The sequence below is a fragment of the Sus scrofa genome, chromosome 5, assembly GCF_054392235.1.
Source record: "Sus scrofa isolate SSC_HxYL_T2T_F1_AM1 chromosome 5, Sscrofa_HxYL_maternal_Yorkshire_Landrace_v2.0, whole genome shotgun sequence".
NCBI lineage: Eukaryota > Metazoa > Chordata > Mammalia > Artiodactyla > Suidae > Sus > Sus scrofa.
This window is the reverse complement of record NC_139387.1, coordinates 66443005-66466411: the sequence shown is the minus strand read 5'-3', so window position 1 is coordinate 66466411 and position 23407 is coordinate 66443005. Positions and strand designations below refer to the sequence as shown.

At 43.7% G+C, this 23407-nt stretch overlaps 1 protein-coding gene and 1 long non-coding RNA gene across 3 annotated transcripts in view; both read left to right on the top strand.

Moving 5' to 3' along the window:
• Positions 1–23407, top strand: part of LOC146403400 (uncharacterized) — a 1275680-nt gene that overhangs the window by 58323 nt on the left and 1193950 nt on the right. The gene's annotated exons all lie outside the window — the stretch shown is intronic.
• DDX47 (DEAD-box helicase 47) lies at positions 8573–22023 on the top strand. 2 transcript variants are annotated; one of them, XR_014803821.1, is made up of 12 exons: positions 8573–8672; positions 9393–9486; positions 11579–11767; positions 12288–12359; positions 12875–12993; positions 13549–13620; positions 13739–13855; positions 14407–14553; positions 15100–15237; positions 17492–17562; positions 18122–19036; positions 19875–21041. XR_014803821.1 is itself a non-coding variant. In XM_021092327.2 (12 exons), exons 1-12 carry the CDS (start codon positions 8586–8588, stop codon positions 21565–21567), a joined length of 1368 nt encoding a protein of 455 aa, XP_020947986.1. In that variant the 5' UTR covers positions 8573–8585; the 3' UTR covers positions 21568–22023. The 2 variants fall into 2 exon arrangements, 1 of the variants encoding a protein (XP_020947986.1); XM_021092327.2 differs by lacking the exon at positions 19875–21041 and adding an exon at positions 21436–22023 and having other exon boundaries at positions 18122–18251.

The window sequence follows — 23407 nt, the reverse complement described above, 5'->3', positions numbered from 1 at the left end:
TGTGTGTGTGTGTGTGTGTGTCTTTTTGCCTATTCTAGGGCTGCTCCTATGACATATGGAGGTTCCCAGGCTAGGGGTCTAATCAGAGCTGTAGTCACCAGCCTACGCCAAAGCCACAGCAATGCAGGATCTGAGCCGCATCTGCGACCTACTCCACAGTTCACGGCAATGCCGGATCTTTAACCCACTGAGCAAGGCCAGGGATCAAACCCGCAACCTCATGATTCCTAGTTGGATTCGTTAACCACTGAGCCACAACGGGAACTCCCTCAGACAGTTCATTTCTGAGTGTTAGACGAGAGCCCGTGCTTGGGGCCTGGAAAAGTTCCTCCTTCCTGCAACAAAGGGAGCAATAGAGAGACTTAAGACAAACATAGGCAGCTGAGTCTATGGGACTTGCTGATGTGGAGGCTGGAGAAAAGGAAGAGGTGAGGTGAAGGGATGGAGAGAGAAACAAGCAATGGGGAGACATCCAGATGCTCTTGTCTTAAGGGTTCACTGGAAGATAAGGCTAAGTTGAGACTCAAAACTCATTATCCACAGAAGAGACAGCTTTTGAGGTGTGTGACTACACAGGAGACAATAACTTGGCTGAAGCTAATTGAAAATTTTAAGGGCCTGTTATGTATATTTCTAGCTCCCTTTGCCATACTAGGGAAAACACAGTGGCAATAGAGCATTGGGGTAAGAGCGTGGAATCTCAAGCTTCTCTGCTTGGGTACGAGTCTTTCTTTCTGTCTTTCTGTCTTTCTGTCTTTCTTTCTTTCTTTCTTTCTTTCTTTCTTTCTTTCTTTCTTTCTTCCTTCCTTCCTTCCTTCCTTCCCTTCCCCTTCCTTCCTTCCTTCCTTCCTTCCTTCCTTCCTTCCTTTCTTTCTTTCTTTCTTTCTTTCTTTCTTTCTTTCTTTCTTTCTTTCTTTCTTTCTTTCTTTCTTTCTTTTGCCTCTTCCAGGGCATGCAGAAGTTGGGGGAGGGAGTAACACACACCCACAGCTGTGACCCAAGCTGCAGCAGTGACAGCACCGATCCTTAACCTACTGAGCCACTGGAGAACTCCCAAGTCTTTGTTTCTACAATAACTATTAATTAACTCCAGAACATCACCTTGTTCACACATCCGCCCAGGTAACTGCCTCTCCTCTGGTGTTTTCTAGCTATATAAAGATTCCCCCAGGTTCCTACTTGCTCAAGCCCGATACTTCAGAGTGACTGACACATCCCTGACCTCATCCTCCATGTTGAATCAATTATGAAGGATATATCTAACCTCTCCACACCCTCGAACTTTGTCCAGTTCTCTCCAACCCCACTGCCCCTTTCTGGTCTAAAATACCATCATCTTTTGCTTAAACAACCCGTTTTCCTGCGTCCCTTTCCCTCACCCAGTCTGCTCTTCACGGAAGTGAGCTTTTCAAATGCCTCTCTAATGAAATCTTGTCAAAGTTGCCCATTGACCTTGGAATACTGCCCCCAAACCCCAGAGCCTTTACATGACCTATAAGATGCTACATTTTCAGGTTCTTACCTGTACTTCTGGCTTCATCATAAATCAACATTTTATAATCTCTGTAAGCTTTCTTTGATGTTTGTAATCACTGCAAGTCTTCACCGGGAAGGTTCTTTCCGTCTGTAAACCAGCCACTCCCTACTTCCTACACAGCAAGTCAGTGCTGTTCATCTCCCACGGCTCAGTTTAAAAGTCCCTCCCATGGGGAGAGAGTTCCCTTGTGGTGCAGTGGGTTAAGGATCTGGCATTGTGACTGCAGTGGCTTGAGTTTCTGCTGTGCTGCTGGTTGGATCCCTGGCTGGAGAACTTCCACATGCTGTGGGGGTGGGGGGTTGGACATGTCCCGATTCCCAGAGAAAAGGCAAAGTCATCCAGTCATACATTGCTTTAGCATCTTGCGTTTTTCCTTTTAACTGTGTATCTCACTTGTGATTATTTTTTTGTGTGTTTGTTCCACTTAACTGTAAGGACTGATTTATTTGTTATTTAAAACATGGGCTGCTCCCCCTCACGAGAGCCTAAATTCCATGCTTACTTCTGGATCCTAATGTCTGGCCTGCAGTCTGCAGGATGTGTGCTGAATAAAAAGAGAAACATACAGATTTTCTACATTTTTAGTTTTGCTTTTGGGTGTGTCCACGGCATGTAGAAGTTCCCAGGCCAGGGATCCAACCTGGGCCCCCATTGCGACCTGAGCCACAGCAGTGACAACGCAGATCCTTAACCCACTGAGCCACAAGGGAACTTCCAGAATTTCTGTGTTTTTACCAAATTTTCATAACTAAAGGCAAAAAGAAAAAGAAATCCACAGATAATCAGGACTAGTTTTCCTTTTTTTCTCTGAACACAAATTGGTTCAATAACTAAGTATTTTTTACGACAGCTCTTTTTCTAGATTCCATGGAGACTGTCCTCTTCTTTCTGTGCCATCCTTATTACGTCATCCGTGTCCCTTCTTCCCTTGGACATGCGTATTCATAACTGATTAGAATTCATAAATTTGGAGCTCCCATCGTGACTCAGTGGTTAACGAATCCAACTAGGAACCATGAGGTTGTGGGTTCGATCCCTGGCCTTGCTCAGTGGGTTAAGGATCTGGCGTTGCCATGAGCTGTGGTGTAGGTTGCAGATGCAGCTCGGATCCCATGTTTGCTGTGGCTCTGGCGTAGGCCAGTGGCTACAGCTCCGATTCGAGCCTAGCCTGGGAACCTCCATATGCCATGGGAGCGGCCCTAGAAAAGACAAAAAGACAAAACAAAACAAAAGAATTCATAAATCTAAGAGAACTTTTCTGATTAAATTTTGCACTGTTTCCTCCATGATGAGTCTAGAGCACTTCGTTAGGGGGCGCTTTCTCCAAATAGTCTATAGGGTAAGCAGCTTCCAGGGGGATTTTGAGCTGAACTTTATTAAGATCTGATTCTTGCTTGAATCCATTCCACAGATCTCTTGTCCCTAAGTTGGGTTCATGCTAATTTTGGTCCAGGAGCCACCTCTATCCTTACAGGCTTTCACCCTGCAGGAGCCCATGTCAGTGGCCTGTTAAAGGCTTCACTGTGGTGCTCACGGCCTTCCTTCATCTATCGGGCACGGAAGCCACAGCGCCTGGGAGTCCACCATACTTTTAGAGGCACATCAGAAGGCTTTCATTTCCTTTAGAATCAAAAGAAAAAAATAAACATTTTTTTTATTACAGTTGATTTACAATCTTCTGTCAAGTTCTGCAGTACAGCAAAGTGACCCAGTTATATATACTTTCTTTTTCTTTTTTTTTCCATCTTTTTAGGGCTGTACCCGCGGCATATGGACGTTACCAGGCTAGGGGTCTAATTGGAGCTGGAGCCGCCGGCCTACACCACAGCCACAGCAACGCGGGATCCTAGCTGTGTCTGCAACCTACACCACAGCTCATGGCAACGCTGGATCCTTAACCCAATGAGCGAGGCCAGGGATTGAACCTGCAACCTCATGGTTCCTAGTTGGATTTGTTTCCACTGCACCATGATGGGAACTCCCTACATATACATACTTTCTTTTTCTCACCTTATCCTCCAACATGTTCCATCACGAGTGACTAGATATAGTTCCCTGTGCTATACAGCAGAATCGCTTTGCTTATCCACTCCAAATGCAATAGTTTGCATTTACTAACCCTAATCTCCAGTCTCTCTCACTCCTCCCCCCGCCTTGGCAACCACAGGTCTGTTCTCCAAGTCCATGAGTTTGCTTCTTTTCTACAGATAGGTTCATTTGTGTCATATATTACATTCCAGATATAAGTGATATCATATGGCAAAAATAAACTTTGTCAGAGAAAATATTTTAATATATAATATTAATATATTTATCATTATACTGATGCAGTCATACACTATATACATACATACATATATATAAAGTATATATATATACTTTTTTTTTTGGCTACACCCACAGCATATGGAGGTTCCTGGGCTAAGGACCAAATCTGAGCCATGGCTGTGACCTACACATGCCACAGCTGAAGCAACAAGGAATCCTTGACCCACTGAGCTGGGCTGAGGATTGAACCAATGCCATCACAGAGACAACATTGGATCCTTAACCTGCTGCACCACAGTGAGAACTCCCAGACATTAATTTTTAAAATATATTTTTTTGTATATGTGTGGAGGAAGGGACCCATGAAGGCCTGTGAAAACCCTTTAGAGGGAGAGGGATAAATTAGGAGTTTGGGATTAACAGATATACACTACTGTATATAAAACAGATAAACAACAAGGACCTCCTGTATAGTATAGGGAACTATATTCACTATCTTGTAATTACCTATAGTGAAAAAGAATCTGAAAGAGAATAGATATATCTTGGGAGTTCCCATCGTGGCACAGTGGTTAACGAACCTGACTAGGAACTATGAGGTTGCGGGTTCGATCCCTGGCCTTGCTCAGTGGGTTAAGGATCTGGTGTTGCTGTGAGCTGTGTTATAGGTTGAAGACGCAGCTTGGATCCTGCACGGCTGTGGCTGTGGCTGTGGCTGGTGGCTACAGCTCCGATTCAACCCCTAGCCTGGGAACCTCCAAATGCCGCGGGAGCGGCCCTAGAAAAGACACAAAGACAAAAAAAAAAAAAAAAAAAAAAAAAAGAATAGATGTATGTGTAATGGAATCACTTCACCGTACACCTGAAACTAAAACTAACACAGCATTGTAAACCAACGGTACTTCAGTTTAAAAATTTGAAAGAAAGCAAACCAGCTTTTGGAGGGCGGTGAGGTCTGTCACTTTGGCCTTTCCTTCTGGAGCCAATGTATTGTTTCGGGCCTGCTTTTCCCTCCTCATTATTTTGAGTGTTTATTTGGATTTCCTCTTTAGCTTTCCTCATTGTTCTAAAAGTACAGGATATGACACGGTTCAGTTACTAGAATGGACCTCTATTATTTCTACAACCAGAATGTAAATATCCCAACTACTCCAGACCTGGTAGGAATCGTCAAAAGCAGACAGTCCTCTCCTTGGGAACTTGCTGGGACTTGCCCTGTTGGTCTGATGTGAATCCTGTTGCCGAGGCACCAGAGCAAGTTTTTAAAAGAGCCCGTGTCTAGATTATCCAGGATCACACAGAAGAGCTTTTTTTCCTTGGCTAAAATGGACAGAGTTTGATATGGTAAGAGCAGTTGGGTGATTTAAATCAGTTTCCCTTTATTTTATTTTATATTTATTTTTTTGTCTTTTTGCCTCTTCTAGGGCCACTTCCGAGGCATATGGAAGTTCCCAGGCTAGGGGTCGAATTGGAGCTGTAGGCCTACACCAGAGCCACAGCAATGCCAGATCCGAGCCACGTCTGCAACCTATACCACAGCTCACGGCAACGCTGGATCCTTGACTCACTGAGCAAAGCCAGGGATCAAACCCGCAACCTCATGGTTTCTAGTCGGATTCGTTAACCACTGAGCCACGACGGGAACTCCAAATCCATTTCCCTTTAAAGCAGCCCCAGAGTTCCAGAAATCCTATGTGTGATTTTTCTCTCATTCCTGTAACACATTTTCACAAAACTTGGGTAACTTTAGATCCTGGGTTATATACAGTTTTATAGTCCTCCCAATCATTTCCATTGGGGTCCCCTTTCCAGGCCTCTTCGCTCTGTTTCTCCAAACTTTCCAATCAAGTCTTTCACCTTCTTCCAGCATTTTTTTTTTTTTTCCAGGAACACACCTACAGCCTATGGAAGTCCCCAGGCTAGAGACTGAATTGGAGCTGCTGCAGGATTTGAGCCGTGGCATAGCTTATGCTGCAGCTTGCAGCAACACCTGGTCCTTAACTCACTGAGTGAGGCCACGGATCGAACCCGCATCCTCATGGATACTAGTCAGGTTCTCAACCCACTGAGCCACAACGGGAACTCCTCTCCCAGCATTTTTAATTCTTTCTTTTTTCTTCTTCTTTTTTTTTTTTTTTTTTTTTTTTGTCTTTTTGCCTTTTCTAGGGCCGCTTCCCACGGCATATGGAGGTTCCCAGGCTAGGGGTTTAATCCAAGCTGTAGCTGCCAGTCTACACCAGAGCCACAGCAGTGCGGGATCTGAGCTGCGTCTCCAACCTACAGCACAGCTCACAGTAACGCCAGATCCTTAACCCACTGAGCAAGGCCAGGGATTGAACCCACAACCTCATGGTTCCTAGTCGGATTCCTTAGCCATGCGCCACAACGGGAACTCCAGCATTTTTAATTCTCATTCCACTCTCCAACATGAAACCAGAGTGTGAGCCTAAGGGAAACAAAGCAAAAACTTCTTTCTTCGTTTTTATAGAAAAATCTGTGTGGCACAGAAATTAGGAGTGTGGCTGTGCAAGGGAAAGCTGCTCGTGATCATGTAAAACGATGGTTTGCCGGTAAAAGCGCTGGTCTGGTCTCAAGAAGCTTAGGTTTTAGTCCTGGCTCTTGTTATCTTGATGTGTGACATGCTGCTTTACCCTCTGGTTCTAGAGTTCCTCATTTGTCAAGCAAGGAGCACAAATTCTTCAGCAGGTCTACAAAGCAGCGGCCAATGTTAAAAAAGAAACAGCAGGCCCAAGATGGAGTGACTTGTGCCAAGGCCACATCACCAAACCCAGACTTAATATCTAACTTAACTGCAGTTTCAGCCTCTCTCAGGAGCATAATCTTAACCAGTCAGTTTAGAATTACCTAGTTAGCACTAGTGGGTAACCAGCCTGATAGACCTCTGCTGTGCCCCAAAGGAAGGTGACCTGGCCTAAAACAATTAGCACTTTGCTAGAACCACTTCCTTGTTCTGCCCCCTTGTTCTGTCCTTAAAAGCCTTTCCTTTTTTACAGCTCTTCAGAGCTCTCTTCTGTCTGCCCGATGAGATGCTACCTGATTCGTGAATCATAAAATAAAGCCACTAAGATCTTTAGAATGTACTTGCTACTGACTGAGGTTCTTGGACCATTTAATCAACAGACATTGCTAACAGGCCAGATGGAGAAATTCAGGCAAGGCTTTATTTGGACTTGTGCTGCAGGAGGATGGAGCGAAAACAAATAACAGGTACCCTTGCTTGTTGCCTTAGTCGGGAGTGAGATGGAGATGATCCCTTAAATGGGCTGGTGGGGGTGGATCTGCGGGTGGAGCTAGAGAGGTGGCTTAGGTGGTCTGCCCATCCCCCTGGTTGTGCCCTGTGCAGGGATCATGTGCAGTAGTCTGTACTTGCTCCCCCACACCTGGCAAATGGAACAGGGTTTTTTTTTTTTTGTATCTTTATTGTTCATAATCTGCCCAACTGCACATGCATGCAGTTATTTTTAGTCCCTTATAATTTCTTTATATTCTGTTGCTCAGGGAGACTTTTGTCCAGGTGTAAGCACTGCAGCAAAGGGTCCCAGGTCCAGATCCCAGCCTGTCTCATACTCAGTTGATTTTTTTTTTTTTCAAATTTAGGGCTGCACCCACAGCATATGGAGGTTCCCAGGCTAGGGGTCCAATGGGAGCTGCAGCTGCAGGCCTATGACAGCCAAAGCGATGCTAGATCTGAGCCACATCTGTGAACTACAATGCAGCTCATGACAACGCCAGATCCTTAACCCACTGTGCAAGGCCAGGGATCAAATTGGCATCCTCATGGATAATAGTCGGGTCTGTAACCTGTTGAGCCACAATGGGAACTCCCTGGATTTTGTTTTTTAACAACAGGAAGAGGAAGAGCCAGAGGTCTTTTTTGTGTGTGTCTTTTTAGGGGCTGAACCTGCTGCATATGGAAGTTCCCAGGCCAGGGATCCAACCTGTGCCTCTGCAGCCACCCAAGCAGCTACGGTTGGATTTTTTTTTTTTTTTTTTTTTTTTGTATTTTTAAGGGCCGCATCCATGCCATATGGAAGTTCCCAGGCTAGGGGTCAGATGGGAGCTGTAGCTGCCAATCTATACCACAGCCACAGCAACGCCAGATCCTTAACCCACTGAGTGAGGCCAGGGATTGAATCCGAGTCTTCATGGATACTAGGGGCTCTTTACTGCTGAGCCATGATGGGAACTCCTGCAGTCGGATTCTAAACCCACCGTGCTACAGCAAACTCTATGCTCTCCATCGTTTTTTATTTCATTTGTTACATCATTACCCTTTCCATAAATTGAAATGATCTGTAATCACCTTTTATTATCTGCCTCCTCAGCGAGGGCAGGGCTTGCAGTTGTGTTCACGAGGCTTTTAGCATAGCCCTAACACATGGTAGGCTGTCAACAAATATTATTGAATAAATGAATGAAATAATAATTATAATAAATAAATGGTACTGTGATATGAACATGTTCAAAACTCCATGGTTAGATGAGGGAGGTTGTGAAAGTGGGGGAAACTCTCTAAAGGGCAGATTAGAGGCCTGATCTTCCGGCCTTTGGATACTCGGCTCAGTTCCACAAGACCAAACGCCTATATTCTTTTCCTAACTTTTTTTCGAGTTTCTCCACGAAGCCCCACCTATCTTGCCGGCTGATGCAAACCCGGCAAGCCCGCAGGGGGGCGCCCACAACACGCCACCCGACAGAACGAAAACTACATTTCCCAGCATTCTGCGCGCCCGACCCACTTCCGGAACCGGCAGACAGCATGGCGGCCTCCGAGGAGCACGATTCCTCGGCTGAGGCACCCCAGACGGCAGTGGAGGAGGAGGAAACAAAAACATTTAAAGACCTGGTGAGAATGGATGACGCCGGTTTCTCTTTGTTGCGTTGCCGCCAGGCGCGGGCAGAGTCCGGTTGCCTACGACCCCGGCCGCTGGTGCAAAAGCAGCCGGGGCCTAGCTCAGGTTTCCCCCGGGATGTCTCTCGGGTTCCGGACCTGCTCCCTCACCTCTGAGTTTGGGTGGTGGGAGGGCGGCCGCGCCCTTGGAGCCCTCATTTGCTCCTCTCAACTCCATCTTGATGTGGCAGCCTTTTGTCTGTCCAGGACGTTGTCCGTGCGGCGAATCGGTTTTTTTGTGTTATCTTGGCCTTTGGATTTACATGAACAGGTTTTGAATTCTGGCCCAGCCGCCGACTAGAGGCAGGTTGATTCTGTGCCTTTCCGCGTCTGTAAATTGGGGATTATGATAAGTACTTCATAGAGTTATGAGAATTATATGAAGTGACACATGTAAAGAACTTCGTCCTTGGTGAGTGGAAAGTGATGGGTCTTGAGCTGCTGTCTTAACTCAGAGCTAAGAAGATTGAGTGGCTGTACAGCAGAAATTGACAGAACATTGTAAATCAACTATAATAAGAAAATTAAAAATAAAAGACTGAATGGGTTCACAGTCAATAATCAAAGTGTAGGGGATGCACATGTCACCAGCAAGGCAGCTCTGACGGTCGTTTAATTATGAGAGGGGCGAGTGTGTGTTGTTCTTTGCTAAACTGTGTTTTTCTGAATTCTAAGGGTGTGACAGATGTATTGTGTGAAGCTTGTGATCAGTTGGGATGGACAAAGCCAACGAAGATCCAGATTGAAGCTATTCCTTTGGCCTTACAAGGTAGATTGAGAATAAATATGTGGCCTGTTACAGATTCAGTATGAAGTAACACAAACTTAAAGACTTACCGCTTTTGAGAGCTGTTGCTTTGCATGCTTCTAGTGAAATGAAATGTAGTCACTAAAGATAAAAGGCTTGGGGCTTATTGGCTTTTGAAAAAGTAATTCTCCAGTTTTATTAAGCTTACTTTCTACAAGGGGGTTTGTTGTCTTCTCCTGTCTTTTTAGCTTTTCTTTCTCAATTTCTTTTGGCTCTTTCCCCTTTGCCAGGTTAATTCTATCTTCATCCTTTTTTTTTTCTTACTCTAAAATGCTACTGAGATTTCTTATCTAAACCTGAAGCTCTCAGGCTGTTAGCATCAGTGAGTTTCAGCCAGTGCTCATTAGAATCACCTGTGGAACTTTTAAACGCATCGTGATTTCCGGGGTCCAGCCTAGACCTACTGAATTGGATTTTTCAGGCGTGGGACCTAGGCATATGTAGATATAAAACTTCCTAGTTTATTCTGATGTGTCTGCCCCTGGGGCAGTGCCAGGAGGTGGGGTGGGGCACCATTTGTGAGATGCTCATAGCTCCCATGCCTATTTCTAGCCCACACTTTTTTGCTGAATCCAAATAAGTATGTCCAACTGGTTTTTAGTTACTTCTCTCCAAGACTACTGCAGGAACCTCCAGTTCCCCATGTCCAAACCGGAGTCCTTATTTTTCTCACCAGAACTAATTTCTCTGTAGCCCTTATCTCAGTTTATGGCCTTTGAGTTTCCCAAGTGAGAAACCTGTGTCAATTAGATTTTCTTTTGTTACTTTCTCTTACTTGTTCCAACCTCCCTGTCTGACTTCCCTTTAAGCCACTGTTATAGCTCCCCTGCTATATCCTGACCGAGCTCTCGTTTTCCTGTGCATTCCCCATTCTGGTCTTTTAGATCATTCAGGGTTGTAAGGAAGAGAGTCATGTTCATGTTATCTCAGGGAAGGGTTTAGGGTTAACCTCAGTAAGGAAACCCCAGCGGTTACACAGTCCAGGACCAAGGTCAGCATCTACTGCAGAGGTCATTACTCAATAGGAAGCCTTGCCACTGCTCAGCTGCAGTGGTCTTGGCTTGGGATTTAATTGCCACATCTTCTGTTACGGCTTGATTGATGGTAACCATGGGAACTCACCCCTAAGGAATTACTTCTGCCATCCTTCCCTTAGAAGAAGTGGTATAAATGACATGTCCTGTTAAGGTCCTTGGTGCCTCTTTATGCCATCAGGCCTGGAGTTTTATCATCCTAAAGAGTAACATTGGTCATGATATTCCCTGCTTAAAATCCTTCAGTTCCTCTCTGTTAAAAGGAGATACCAGAACTCCTCAGTGTGACTGTGAGCTTCCTCATTCTCCTTCCTTTCCCACTTGACTTCTGTGTGCTGGCCACATTGTACTTCTCATTCTCCCTGCTCGTGGTATGTTCTTTAAAGCTCCATCCTCAGAGTTCCCGTCGTGGCTCAGTGGTTAACGAATCTGACTGGGAAACATGAGGTTGTGGGTTCGATCCCTGGCCTCCATCAATGGGTTAAGAATCATTGCCATGAGCTGTCATGTAGGTTGCAGATGCGGCTCGGATCTCGCATTGCTGTGGCTGTGGTGTAGGCCAGCAGCTGTAGTTCCTATTGGACCCCTAGCCTGGGAACCTCCATATGCCGAGGGAGCGGCCCTAGAAAAGGCAAAAAGACAAAACAAATAAAAAATAAAAAAAATAAAGCTCCATCCTCTTTCCTTGGACAGAACTGTCCTTCATTGCTTTCTTTGCTTACCTCCAGATTTAATTGACTTATCACCTCTGTTAGCTTTCCCTGACTCCTCTGAGCAGAAGGTCACTCCTTCCTTTGGGTTCTCACTATATCCTGTAGGAGCCTAGCACACGAAAACACATTTGTGTTTTTTGCCCCTGGATTTTGAGCTTACTTAGGACAGATACTCTATCTTCTGTCTTGTCATCCTCCCTTTCCCCCCAACTCATCAAACTTTTATTCATAGTCTACTTTGTGCCAGCATTGGGTCATCATGGAATAATGTGGAAATGATGCAGAGAACATTTCTTTGTCTTCTAGGTCGTGATATCATTGGACTGGCAGAAACTGGCTCTGGGAAGACAGGGGCCTTTGCTCTGCCCATTCTGAACGCACTGCTGGAGACTCCCCAGCGTTTGTTTGCCTTAGTTCTCACCCCCACTCGGGAGCTGGCCTTTCAGATCTCAGAGCAGTTTGAAGCCCTGGGGTCTTCTATTGGGGTGCAGTGTGGTAAGTGTTGAGAGGAAGGGAATCTTCAGAGTTTCTTCACAAGTTGAGAATGAGTGTGAAAGGAGATGGCAGGAAGTGTTATTAGAGTTCCCGTTGTGGCGCAGCAGAAATGAATCCCACTAGGAACCATGAGGTTTTGGGTTCTATCCCTGGCCTTACTCTGTGGGTTAAGGAGCTGCCGTTGCCGTGAGCTGTGGTGTAGGTTGCAGACGTCGCTCGGATCCTGTGTTGCTGTGGCTGTGGTGTAGGCTGGCAGCTGTAGCTCTGATTTGACCCCTAGCCTGGGAACCTCCATATGCCACAGATGCGGCCCTAAAAAAACAGACAAAAAAAACAACAAAAAAGGAATTGTTATTAATACAAGTTCATTGACCTAAAGAGCTAATTTGGTATTTTACCTTTGGGGAAAGTCAGAGTTGTAAGAGAAGAAAAAGTAGAAGTCTGGCATTGGCTTTAAAAGATGTTTTAGTGAACTGTGGAAAAAATTAAAGATCTCTTTTCGATGTTCTTTTTATTGTAGCCGTGATTGTCGGTGGAATTGATTCAATGTCACAGTCTCTGGCCCTGGCGAAAAAGCCACATATAGTAATAGGTGAGTAACTGACAAAGATAAAGGACACTGGCAGTGATAAATTGGAGAAAATCTACTGACATTGCGTGTAACTTATTTGTGTGGAAAGATCTCAAAAAACGGATTTTTGGGAGTTCCCGTCGTGGCGCAGTGGTTAACGAATCCGACTAGGAACCATGAGGTTGCGGGTTCGATCCCTGCCCTTGCTCAGTGGGTTAACGATCCGGCGTTGCCGTGAGCTGTGGTGTAGGTTGCAGACGCGGCTCGGATCCCGCGTTGCTGTGGCTCTGGCGTAGGCCGGTGACTACAGCTCCGATTCAACCCCTAGCCTGGGAACCTCCATATGCCGAGGGAGCGGCCCAAGAAATAGCAACAACAACAACAAAAAAGACAAAAAAAAAAAAAAAAAAACGGATTTTTGTAATCTTGTTTAATTTTTATTAACTTCTGAAATTTTGGTTAGGGGAGGGGGATAACTTTTCCCTTTCTGTCCTTTTTCTTAAACATTGTCCTCTCTCCTCAACCTTTCTTCGTAGCAACTCCTGGTAGACTGATTGACCACTTGGAAAATACAAAAGGTTTCAACTTGAGAGCTCTCAAGTACTTGGTCATGGATGAAGCAGACCGAATATTGAATATGGATTTTGAGACAGAGGTGAGCTCTCAATACCTTTCTTTCCCTCACAGCATCTCAAGTGTCCTGTTTCAAAATCTGGTTCATTGCATGCCTGCTCCTGCAGAGCACTTATCATTGTCAGTTAATTTATCATCGCTGCTGCTTTTTTCATTCTTGATGCTCTGTACTGTCAGTGCCTCAGCTTCCTCTACAGTCTGACTTGATTTCAGAGATGAGACCTGTCAGAGCCACATTGTCTTTGCCGTTTTGTTTGATTTTGACTATCCACCTTCAAATATCTCTGTTTTCTTTGATGACCTGTTATCCTAGCCTGTTTAGCTGATTAATGCCTATTCTTGATTTTCTCTTAGATTAGCTCTATTCTACTAATTTAAGTTGTTCTTTGCTCTGAATGGCATTATTTTTTGGATCGCTTCTGGTAAGGTTTCAGAAAGTAAATATTCAGTAAACTTTAGCTAAACCGAATTAAATTTTTGAGTCCCCAAGCCCCCACCCATTATCTCCTTCATAAAGAGCATTTGAGAGTGTCCAGTCTAAGTGTCACATTGGTGCCCTTTCCTCTTTGTGCCTTAGGTTGACAAGATCCTCAAAGTGATTCCCCGAGATCGGAAGACATTTCTCTTCTCTGCTACCATGACCAAGAAGGTGAAAATTTCTAGGACTTCACTTTGCTTCTTTATAAGACTTGATAAGTAGAAACAGTGACAGTGATCAGACTAGAGCCTTTCGGAATCAGCATACCATTCTAGGTTTCTTTCTTCAGGTGCAAAAACTTCAGCGAGCAGCACTGAAGAATCCTGTGAAATGTGCTGTTTCCTCTAAATACCAGACGGTTGAGAAGTTACAGCAATATTATCTTTTTATTCCTTCTAAATTCAAGGTAAAGTGTTTACTTTGATCATTCCTGCCTCTCCCTCTCCTTCTTCACCAAAGCATCTGAAAGTGTGTCAACTCTCGAAGAGCTAAGAGCTGTGCTACAGATTGGAGTCCTTTCTGTTGTCTTAGAGTGCGTGCCGTGCTTACATTTATCTCTGATAAAGTCAGACATTCCGGGAATTTGCAGCATAGTAAGCCACAGTAATGAAGTCATTATATAATTCCTTCCTAACCCCATCGTTCAGATCATTTTTCTTTCGTCTGCTTATAATGTGGGTTTTTTTTTATGTGTGTGTGGGCAAGGGGCCCCGGTTTGTGTTTTGATGTAAGGACTGCATGCTTGCTGAGTACAGATCTCGGGCACTTGGCCACGTCTATGTGAAACTCATGGTTCACAGAGAGGATAATGCTGGTTAAGGAGTTCGGTTTTGGCAGCCGGGGTTCTAGATAACTGAGAAGCAAGTATAGGCTTAACCTTTTACATAATTTATATGCCCAGGACTCCAACCTTTTTCCAGGTTCAGTTATATCTGTTGTCTTGTCTTTATGATTTAGGATACCTACCTGGTTTATATTCTAAATGAATTGGCTGGAAACTCCTTTATGATATTCTGCAGCACCTGTAACAATACTCAGAGGACAGCTTTGCTACTCCGAAATCTTGGGTTCACTGCCATTCCCCTCCATGGACAGATGAGTCAGGTAATTCTTCTTCGGTGTCACTAGTGGTTAACTGGTGGCCAGAGAAAAATAAAGCTTAAAGCAGGAAATTTATGCAGTAGCAACACAAGACATTTATGCATCTCCTCTTAGTGGTCTTGATTTTATGGACTTTAAAATGTTGCTCTGGATGCTGCTTCCTCCTTTCAGGATAGCAAGAGGCTCAGATGAGGATATTCCACAGGTAGTTGTCTGATATGGAAGCTATTGATTTGCTATTCAGCCCTAGTGGTAACAGTGATTCTCTGGTCTCTAAAGACTTTTAATAAATTATTTCCCAATTATCTTTCTATTATGTTAAATAATAATCTGTTTCATGTTAGTATTTTTTAGCTTTAGTCTTAAATATTCTGTTGCTGCCATGTTACCTTTTGACCTGTGAAGCCCAGTTTAGAATTAGGGGGGACACATCCTTTTCAAAATTTCTTTCTCTTGGTTCTTCTGTTTAGTGTTCCTAGTTTGTGTGTCTTGGATTCTAAGATTCCTTCACTTTTCGAGATTAAAATTAATTTCTTCTCGTCATCTCAGAGCAAGCGCCTGGGATCCCTTAATAAGTTTAAGGCAAAGGCTCGTTCCATTCTTCTGGCAACTGACGTTGCAAGCCGGGGTTTGGACATACCTCACGTGGATGTGGTTGTCAACTTTGACATTCCTACCCATTCCAAGGTGAGTCCTGTGGGCGACCTGACTTTCTAGCCTCAAAGTCTGTTTCTGTCCTTCCTCTCTTCCTTCCTCCCTTTTCTTATTTTAAAAATTGTGGTGTAATGGACATACAATGTTATATGAGTTTCAGGTGTAACATGTAATGATTTAGTATTTGTATATATTGCAAAATGGTCACAGTGAGTTTTTTCTTATGATGAGAACTTCTAAGATATTTTCTCATAGCAGCATTTAAATATGTAGTGCAATATTATTAACTGCATATTTAATGTATGTTACCATGTTTTACATTATACTCCCATGACTTACTTATTTTATAACTGAAATTTGTACCTTTTGACTCCCTTCACCCCTTTCACATACACCCACACACACCCATCCTTGCCTCTGGCAGCCACCAAATCTGTTCTTTATATCTATGAGCCCAGGTTTTTTCTTTTTTAAGAATCCACATAGAAATGAGATCTCAGTATTTGTCTTTGTCTAACTGATTTCACTTAGCCTAATATTCTCTAGGTCCATCTGTGTGATCAGAAAATGGGAAGATATCATTCTTTTTAAGTAACTGATACTATTCCCTAGTATCCAAAGTGTATTTCTTTTTTTTTTTTTTTTTTTTTGTCTTTTTGCTATTTCTTTGGGCTGCTCCCGTGGCATATGGAGGTTCCCAGGCTAGGGGTCCAATCGGAGCTGCAGCCACCGGCCTACGCCGGAGCCACAGCAACGTGGGATCTGAGCCGCGTCTGCAACCTACACCACAGCTCACGGCAACGCCGGATCGTCAACCCACTGAGCAAGGGCAGGGACCGAACCCGCAACCTCATGGTTCCTAGTCGGATTCATTAACCACTGCGCCACTACGGGAACTCCCCAAAGTGTATTTCTTAATGGAGTGTTTTCTGTCTTTCCTTAGTTACAGTATTAGGGGTGTGTGTGTATGTGTGTGTGTCCTGGATTAGTTAAGTATCAGAAGTTGTGAAAGCTCTTGATTTATTCATTCACGTCATCTTCACATGCGTGTGGTTGTGATATTAATGAGTGTGAATGAAGGAGCCAAGGAGAGCTGACAGATGCTCTGGTCGGAGGAGCAAGATGTACCACATGGCAGCCTAGCTGATGAGAAGTGGCAGCTTGTGGTCCTCAGTGTACCCCAGGGTTTCTGAACCTCGGCACTGTTAACATCTTGGACTGGGAATTCTTTTTTCTTTTTTTTTTGGCCATGACATGCAGCAGTTTGATGTGGGATCTCAGTTCCCAGACCAAGGATTTAACCTGGGCTGCAGTGGTTAAAGCTTTAAGTCTTAACTACTAGACCACCAGGGAGCTCCCTAGCTGGGAGGTCTTTATTTCAGGCTGTCCTTTGCATGGTAGGATGTTTAGCAGCATTCCTGACCCCTATCCACAGGTGACATTGTGACAACAGGATATGTTCCCAGACATTTCCAAATGCACCCTGGGGAGGCCAGAACCGCCCCCCGGTTGAGAACAGCTAGTGTCTCTCAGCTTTTTGTTAAACTGCTATAGACAAGGTGCTGTCTCTCTTGATTTTCACAGTAACTCTTGAGTTTGGCCATGTATTTGTATCCATGTTAGATAGGCAGAAACCAAAGTTCGGAGAGGTTGTGAAGCCTTGGAGACAGTTGTGTTGCCTTTTGGTGGTAAAAGCTGTGGCCCAGGTCTGCCTCGAGGTCCAGTGCTGTTTTCCTCTATACTATGCTGTCTGTAGCCATGCAGATAGGCTTTGTAGATTTGCTTTTCTATAGAAAGAAAGGGGGGCGGGGTCACTTTTGTGCTGTGAGGGAAATAAAAAAGTGAAGTAGATTTATCTCAACAGAGTGCCAATCCATCTCACTGTTCCATCACAAATCTGCTTTCTTTCAAAGGTTTGCAGTAAGACTTTACATACACTTTTTTTTTTGTTTGTTTGTTTTTGTTTTTTGTTTTTTGTTTTTTTTTGGCTTTTTAGGGCTGCACCACGGCATATGGAGGTTCCCCACATAGGGGGTCTAATCGTAGCTACAGCTGCCAGGCTAGCCAGAGCCACAGCAATGTGGGATCTGAGCCATGTCTTCGACCTACACCACTGCTCATGGCAACGCCAGATCCTTAACCCACAGAGAGAGGCCAGGGATCAAACCCACAACCTCATGGTTCCCAGTTGGATTCGTTTCTGCTGTGCCACAACGGGAACTCCTACCTACACAGTTTTGAACTTATATTTCAGCTAACTCAAATTTAATTACCCTTCTTGTTTCAGGATTACATCCATCGAGTAGGTCGAACTGCTCGAGCTGGGCGCTCTGGAAAGGCCATTACCTTTGTCACACAGTAAGTGACTCGACTTGCATGCTGAGCAGTGTGAAGAGCAGAACTTTGAAGCAGTCTAACTTCATCACTTACTATAACAGTCACTTAACTGTCTCATCCTGCCTTCATCATTTGTAAAATAGAAATAATAATACCTACCTAGCAGGACTTTAATGAAGAGTGGAGAGAGATGTGTATAAAGGAGCATGTACTATGTTATATGTGCATAGTATAGTATTTGGCATATAGACACACCATGAAAACACTCTGTTATTTCTTTCAACTGCTGGAGCCAGAGAGCAGTGACCTTTCCCTCAAGCTGGTTATTCTAATAACGGGTTTCTCATTTTCTTCTTAAAGGAACAAATTGTTACATATCCAGGGGTTTTCCGGGAGTAAGAGATACGCTGGGTGGTTTTATACTGGGCTCTGCCCAGCAGATTGCATTTAGTCAGTGTTGTGAAGAAGGAGGAGGCGATTCAGTGTTGTTTAACACTCTGGCTCCTGCCGCATCATAGCTTTCGAGTGGGCGGATATGTGCACGGAGCCAGCCAGAGCCATGCCGGTTTTCCTTCCTCAGATACGATGTGGAACTCTTCCAGCGCATAGAACACTTAATTGGGAAGAAACTGCCTGTCTTTCCAACCCAGGATGATGAGGTTATGATGTTGACAGAACGTGTGACTGAAGCCCAAAGATTTGCCCGAATGGTATGCAGAGCATTTTCTCACCAGCTTCTGTGTGGTTGATATTAACTGTGTGCAAGACATGTTATTGTAGTAATCCTTAATAAACTGTATTATTTTATTCCACATTTAAGATGAGCAAACTAAAGCATAGAGATGGTAGGTAATTTGCTTTCGACCATATGACTGAACAGTTGATTCAGAGCTTGGACTCAATCTGACCACAGTGACGCATTCCCAGCCACTGTTCATGTTTCACATGTGGCAGGAAAGCCTTTGGACCTGAGATCAGGAGATGCAGCTGCTGACTGTGGGTGTGGCAGTGGGTCTCACCTCTCAGAATCACTTCCTCACCTGTAAGTTGGGAGTAATATTTACCTTGAATACCTCATAGGGTTTTATGAGCACCAGATAAGCTGATAGACATGGCAGAGGTACTGATAGTAGCTGTAGCAGCGGGAGAGGAGGTGAGAGGGTGCCAAAGGAGAATCCTTGCAAGTGTGCCTGCTCCCTGGAGCCCTATTCTGGGGAATGAAGAAACTTTGCCCCTGGGGCACTTTCTGAGTAGCTGAGACATGGACTTGTTTTTGTTTTCTGCTCACGTGGAATTCTTTGGTATTTTTTTTTATAAAAATATGTGTGCATTGGGAAAAAGTTTTAGAAAATACAGAAAGGATTAAAATAGTAAAAACAGAAGTCACCCTCCCACAGAAAACTGTTGATGATAGGTGGCTATTTTCCTTTTTTTTGTTTTTGTTGTTGTTGTTGTCTTTTCTAGGGCAGCACCTGCTGCATGTGGAGGTTCCCAGGCTAGGGGTCCAACCAGAACTACAGCTGCAGGCCTACACAACTCGGGATCAGAGCCATGTCTGCAACCTACACCAAAGCTCACGGCAACGCTGGATCCTGAACCCACTGAGTGAGGCCAGGGATTGAACCCGAAACCTCACGGTTCATAATTGGATTGTTAACCACTGAGCCATGACGGGAACTCCCCATTTTCTTTTTTTTCTTGAGCACCTAACACATGTCAGGCACTTTATTAAATGCTTTACATGTGTTGTCTCATGTATTATTTATCAGACTTCTACTGTGCAGAGACGGTAATTGGGATCAAGTTATCCATTATGCTCACTAGGTACAACACCTAGTGTCTATAATAATTTATTTTTATTTTTTAATTTTAAAAAATTTTTATTGGGGAATAGTTGACTTATAATGTTGTGTTAGTTTCAGGTATACAACAGAGTGATTCAGTTAAACATATACATAAATCCATTCTTTCTCAGATTCTTTTTCCATATAGGTTATTATAGAATATTGAGTACAGTTGCCTGTGCTATGCAGTAGGTCCTTGTACGTGTTAATCCCAAACTCCTAATTTATCCCTCCCCTCCATGTTTCCCCTTTGGTAACCATAAGTTTGTTTTCAAAATCTGTACATCTGTTTTTGTTTTGTAAATAAGTTCTTTTGTATAATTTTAAAATTTAGATTATACATATAAGTGATAGCATATGATATTTGTCTTCTGATTTAGTGTGATGATCTCTAAGTTATTTTTCTTTTTCTTTCTTTCTTTCTTTTTTTTTTTTTTTCCCCATCTTTTGTCCTTTTAGGGCCGCCCCACGGCATATGGAGGTTCCCAGGCTAGGGGTCTAATCGGAGCTGTTGCTGGCCTATGCCAGAGCCACAGCAACGCCAGATTCGAGCCGTGTCTGCGACCTAAACCACAGCTCATGGCAACGCCGGATCCTTAACCCACTGAGTGAGGCCAGGGATCGAACCTGCAACCTTATGGTTCCTAGTTGAATTCGTTTCTGTTGCACCACGACAGGAACTCCCTATTTTTCTTTCTTTAGCCATAATTATACTTTATCTAATTGTATATGACTTTATCTTGATGTATGTCATTTTTCTATTTCAACAAATGTTGGATTCATGTGATCACTTTTTTTTTTTCTTCTTCACATTTTAAACTTTATTCAAAAAGCTTCATGTAGGCTGTATCTTAGCACTGATTCAGTTCAGTTACCAAACTTTCTTAGACACTAGTGGCAAGAGTAGTTTCTTGGAGCCATTGCAAGTTCCCTTAACTGCCTTTTGAATTCTCAAGGAGAATCAAATTAAATCTTCTGGACTTTGCATTAGATATATTTTATTGCTTTCCAAGTTTTTAAAAGTTGGTGGTCTGAGGAGAGTGAATTCAGTTTATTAAAAACAGCCCTACCTGCAGGGTTTTTTGTTTTTGTCCTTTTAGGTCCGCATCCATGGCATATGGAGGTTCCCAGGCTAGGGGACAAATTAGAGCTGTAGCTGCTGACCTGTGCCACAGCTACAGCAATGAAGGATCCAAGCCATGTCTGCGACTTACACAGCTTACAGCAACACTGGATCCTTAACTCACTGAGCGAGGTTAGGAATCCAACCTGCAACCTCATGGTTACTAGTTAGATTCATTTCCGCTGCACCACAATGGGAACTCCTAGAGAGAGACTCTTTTATTTTAGATGCTAGCACCTTGGAATTCTCATGTGACCACTTCTTAATGGCTACAAAGAATTCCGTTATGAATATATAACATGATTTACATTGATGTGTGTTTGTGCTTTTTTCAGTCTTTTTGTATATAATTAGTACTGTGTTGAGCATCCTAGTATGTACATCTCTGCACACTTGTTTCCTAGAAGAATGTATTCCTGGAAGGAGAACCAGTTGTTGGGTGGAGCAGTATACACAGTTGAAATATGAATTATAGGGGAGCCAGATTCCCCTCCACCACCAGAAAAGCTATCAGCAGTTTACGCTATGGGATGGTATGTGAATGTCCCCATAGCTGACTAGTACTAAGTATTACCATTCTCCTAAATCTTTGCTAGTCTGTCATATGAAAATAATAGCTTAAGGAGTTCCCTGTTGGCTCAGTGGGTTAAGGATCCCATGTTTTCAGTGCTGTGGCATGGGTTTGAGCCCTGGCCTGGGAATTTCTGTGAGCACTATGAAAATAAAAGAATAGGTATTGTTTTAATTTTCCTGCCTTTGGTTAATAATAAGATAAACATTTTTGTATATTGGGATTTTCGTCTTATTTGCTTACATGAGGTGTTAGGGAGTTACTTAGCGTTTGATTTTAAGAAGAGGAGACCAGGATGTGTTAACACTCAGTGACAGTAAATTCCTTTTCGATCCTGTCCTTTCTGTTTCTCCTAGGAATTAAGGGAGCATGGAGAAAAGAAGAAGCGCTCACGGGAAGACACTGGGGACAATGATGACACGGAGGGTGCAATTGGTGTCAGGAACAAGGTGGCTGGAGGAAAAATGAAGAAACGGAAAGGCCGTTAATCTCTTTTATAAAGACTCGATTCCTGCTTTCTTTTCTGTAAAGAGCATTGAAGGAGAAAATGGACCTCTTCTAGCAGAGTTCCTCAGGCCAAAGTCTGTCAGACTTGTGTCCAGAATCTGCTCAGCTCTTTCGGGGCTCATCCCCGTTTTCGTGTGTCAGAGCGAAGTTGTTGTTGTTGCTGCTGCAGAATGTTTTCCCAATGCTGATGTCAAGGCTGGGACTGGTCTTCAGCTTTGGTTCCTTGCTCCCCACACCAGTAGGATGTGCCTTCCTCTTCCTTCACACAGACCTGTGCTATTTTCAGCCGCAAGTCAAGGATGGGTTGAGGAAGCACCTGACCTGTAATTGTCAAGAAAGGAGCCTATACATTTATAAAATAGTGATACTTCAGCAACCTCAACTTGTGCTTCATGAGACTGAATGGGAAATAATAAATTTAAATATTATTTTTAAAAGATGCAAACTCCTTGAAGGCTTTTTTAGGTTAGAGACTTTATAGATTTAGGTAAGATCTTACTAGGTAAGAAACTGACAGTGGTGGATCCCTGGTGGATCCCTGGCAAATTCATTGGTTGTCTTTAAGGTAAACATTATTTATGACTTAAATCAGTGAAGGGGGAGTTCTCTTGGCTCAGCGGGTTAAAGATCTGATGCTGTCATTGCTGTGGCTCAGGTTCAGTCCCTGGCCTAGGAGTTTCTGCATGCTGCAGGCACAGCCAAAAAGGAAAAAAAAAAAAAAAAATTCAGCAAAGGAACAAGAGGATGATTGGCTTGGAAAGGGAAGTCCTGGAGTTCCCATTGTGGCTCAGTGGTAACGGACTTGACTGTTATCCATGAGGATGTGGGTTCAGATCCCTGGCCTTCCTCAGAGGGGTAAGGATCTGGTGTTGCCGTGAGCTGTGGTGTAGGTCCCAGACATGGCTCCAATCCCACATTGCTGTTACTGTGGTGTAGGCCAGCAGCTGCAGCTCGGATTGGACCCCTAGCATGGGAACTTCCATATGCCACAGGTGCAGCCCTTTAAAAAAAAAAAAAAAAGGAAGAAATATATATATATATATAGAGAGAGAGAGAGAAAGGGAAGTCTCGCTTGAAAGGAAGTCATGTTTTTCTTGGGGATGGAGCAAAGTCTTTTAGGTCCCTGAATAGCTTCCCTTCCCTGGCTTCTTGGATTAAGCAGGCAGTTAGGAAGACTGGTTTCTTGTGTGAATTCTTATCTCCAGGGGACTGGAATGAAATCAAGAAACATCAGAAATGTAGGGCAGTTCCAAGCCCCAGTTTCATCCTTGGTGCCCATTGAACACTGTGTCCTTCCTTTTGTTCCCATCTATTGGGTGATGTAATTGAGGTGCTGTAAACCTGGGTTGTTGATTCCTGGGCAGGAAGTAGATGTTGGCCCTATAGGGAGGGACTGGGTGAGATGGGGACAGTTGATGGGAATCAACTTTCAGCTTTACTATCATGGACAGTCTTGTGCTCTGGGGGTTCTTACACATAGAAGATGCTAAATCTTTTTTTTTTTTTTTTTTTTTTTTTGGTCACACCTGTGGCATGCAAAGTTCCTGGTCCAGGGATCAAACCTGAGCCACAGCAGTGACCATGCCGGATCCTTAACCACTAGACCAGGGAACTCATTTGTATTGAATATAACAATTTTGTTAGAGTGTCTGGAGTGGCAGAACCAGGGTGAAGGAATCCTAGTTGTTTTAAGATTGAGAATGAATTTTGGCAGAAAAGACACTTTCCATATATAACTTAAGGAAAATGCATGTTGTGCTTCTTAGAGTCAAAATGTTTGGAGAGAAGTGAAAAATAGGGAGTTTTCCAGTGTTGTCATTG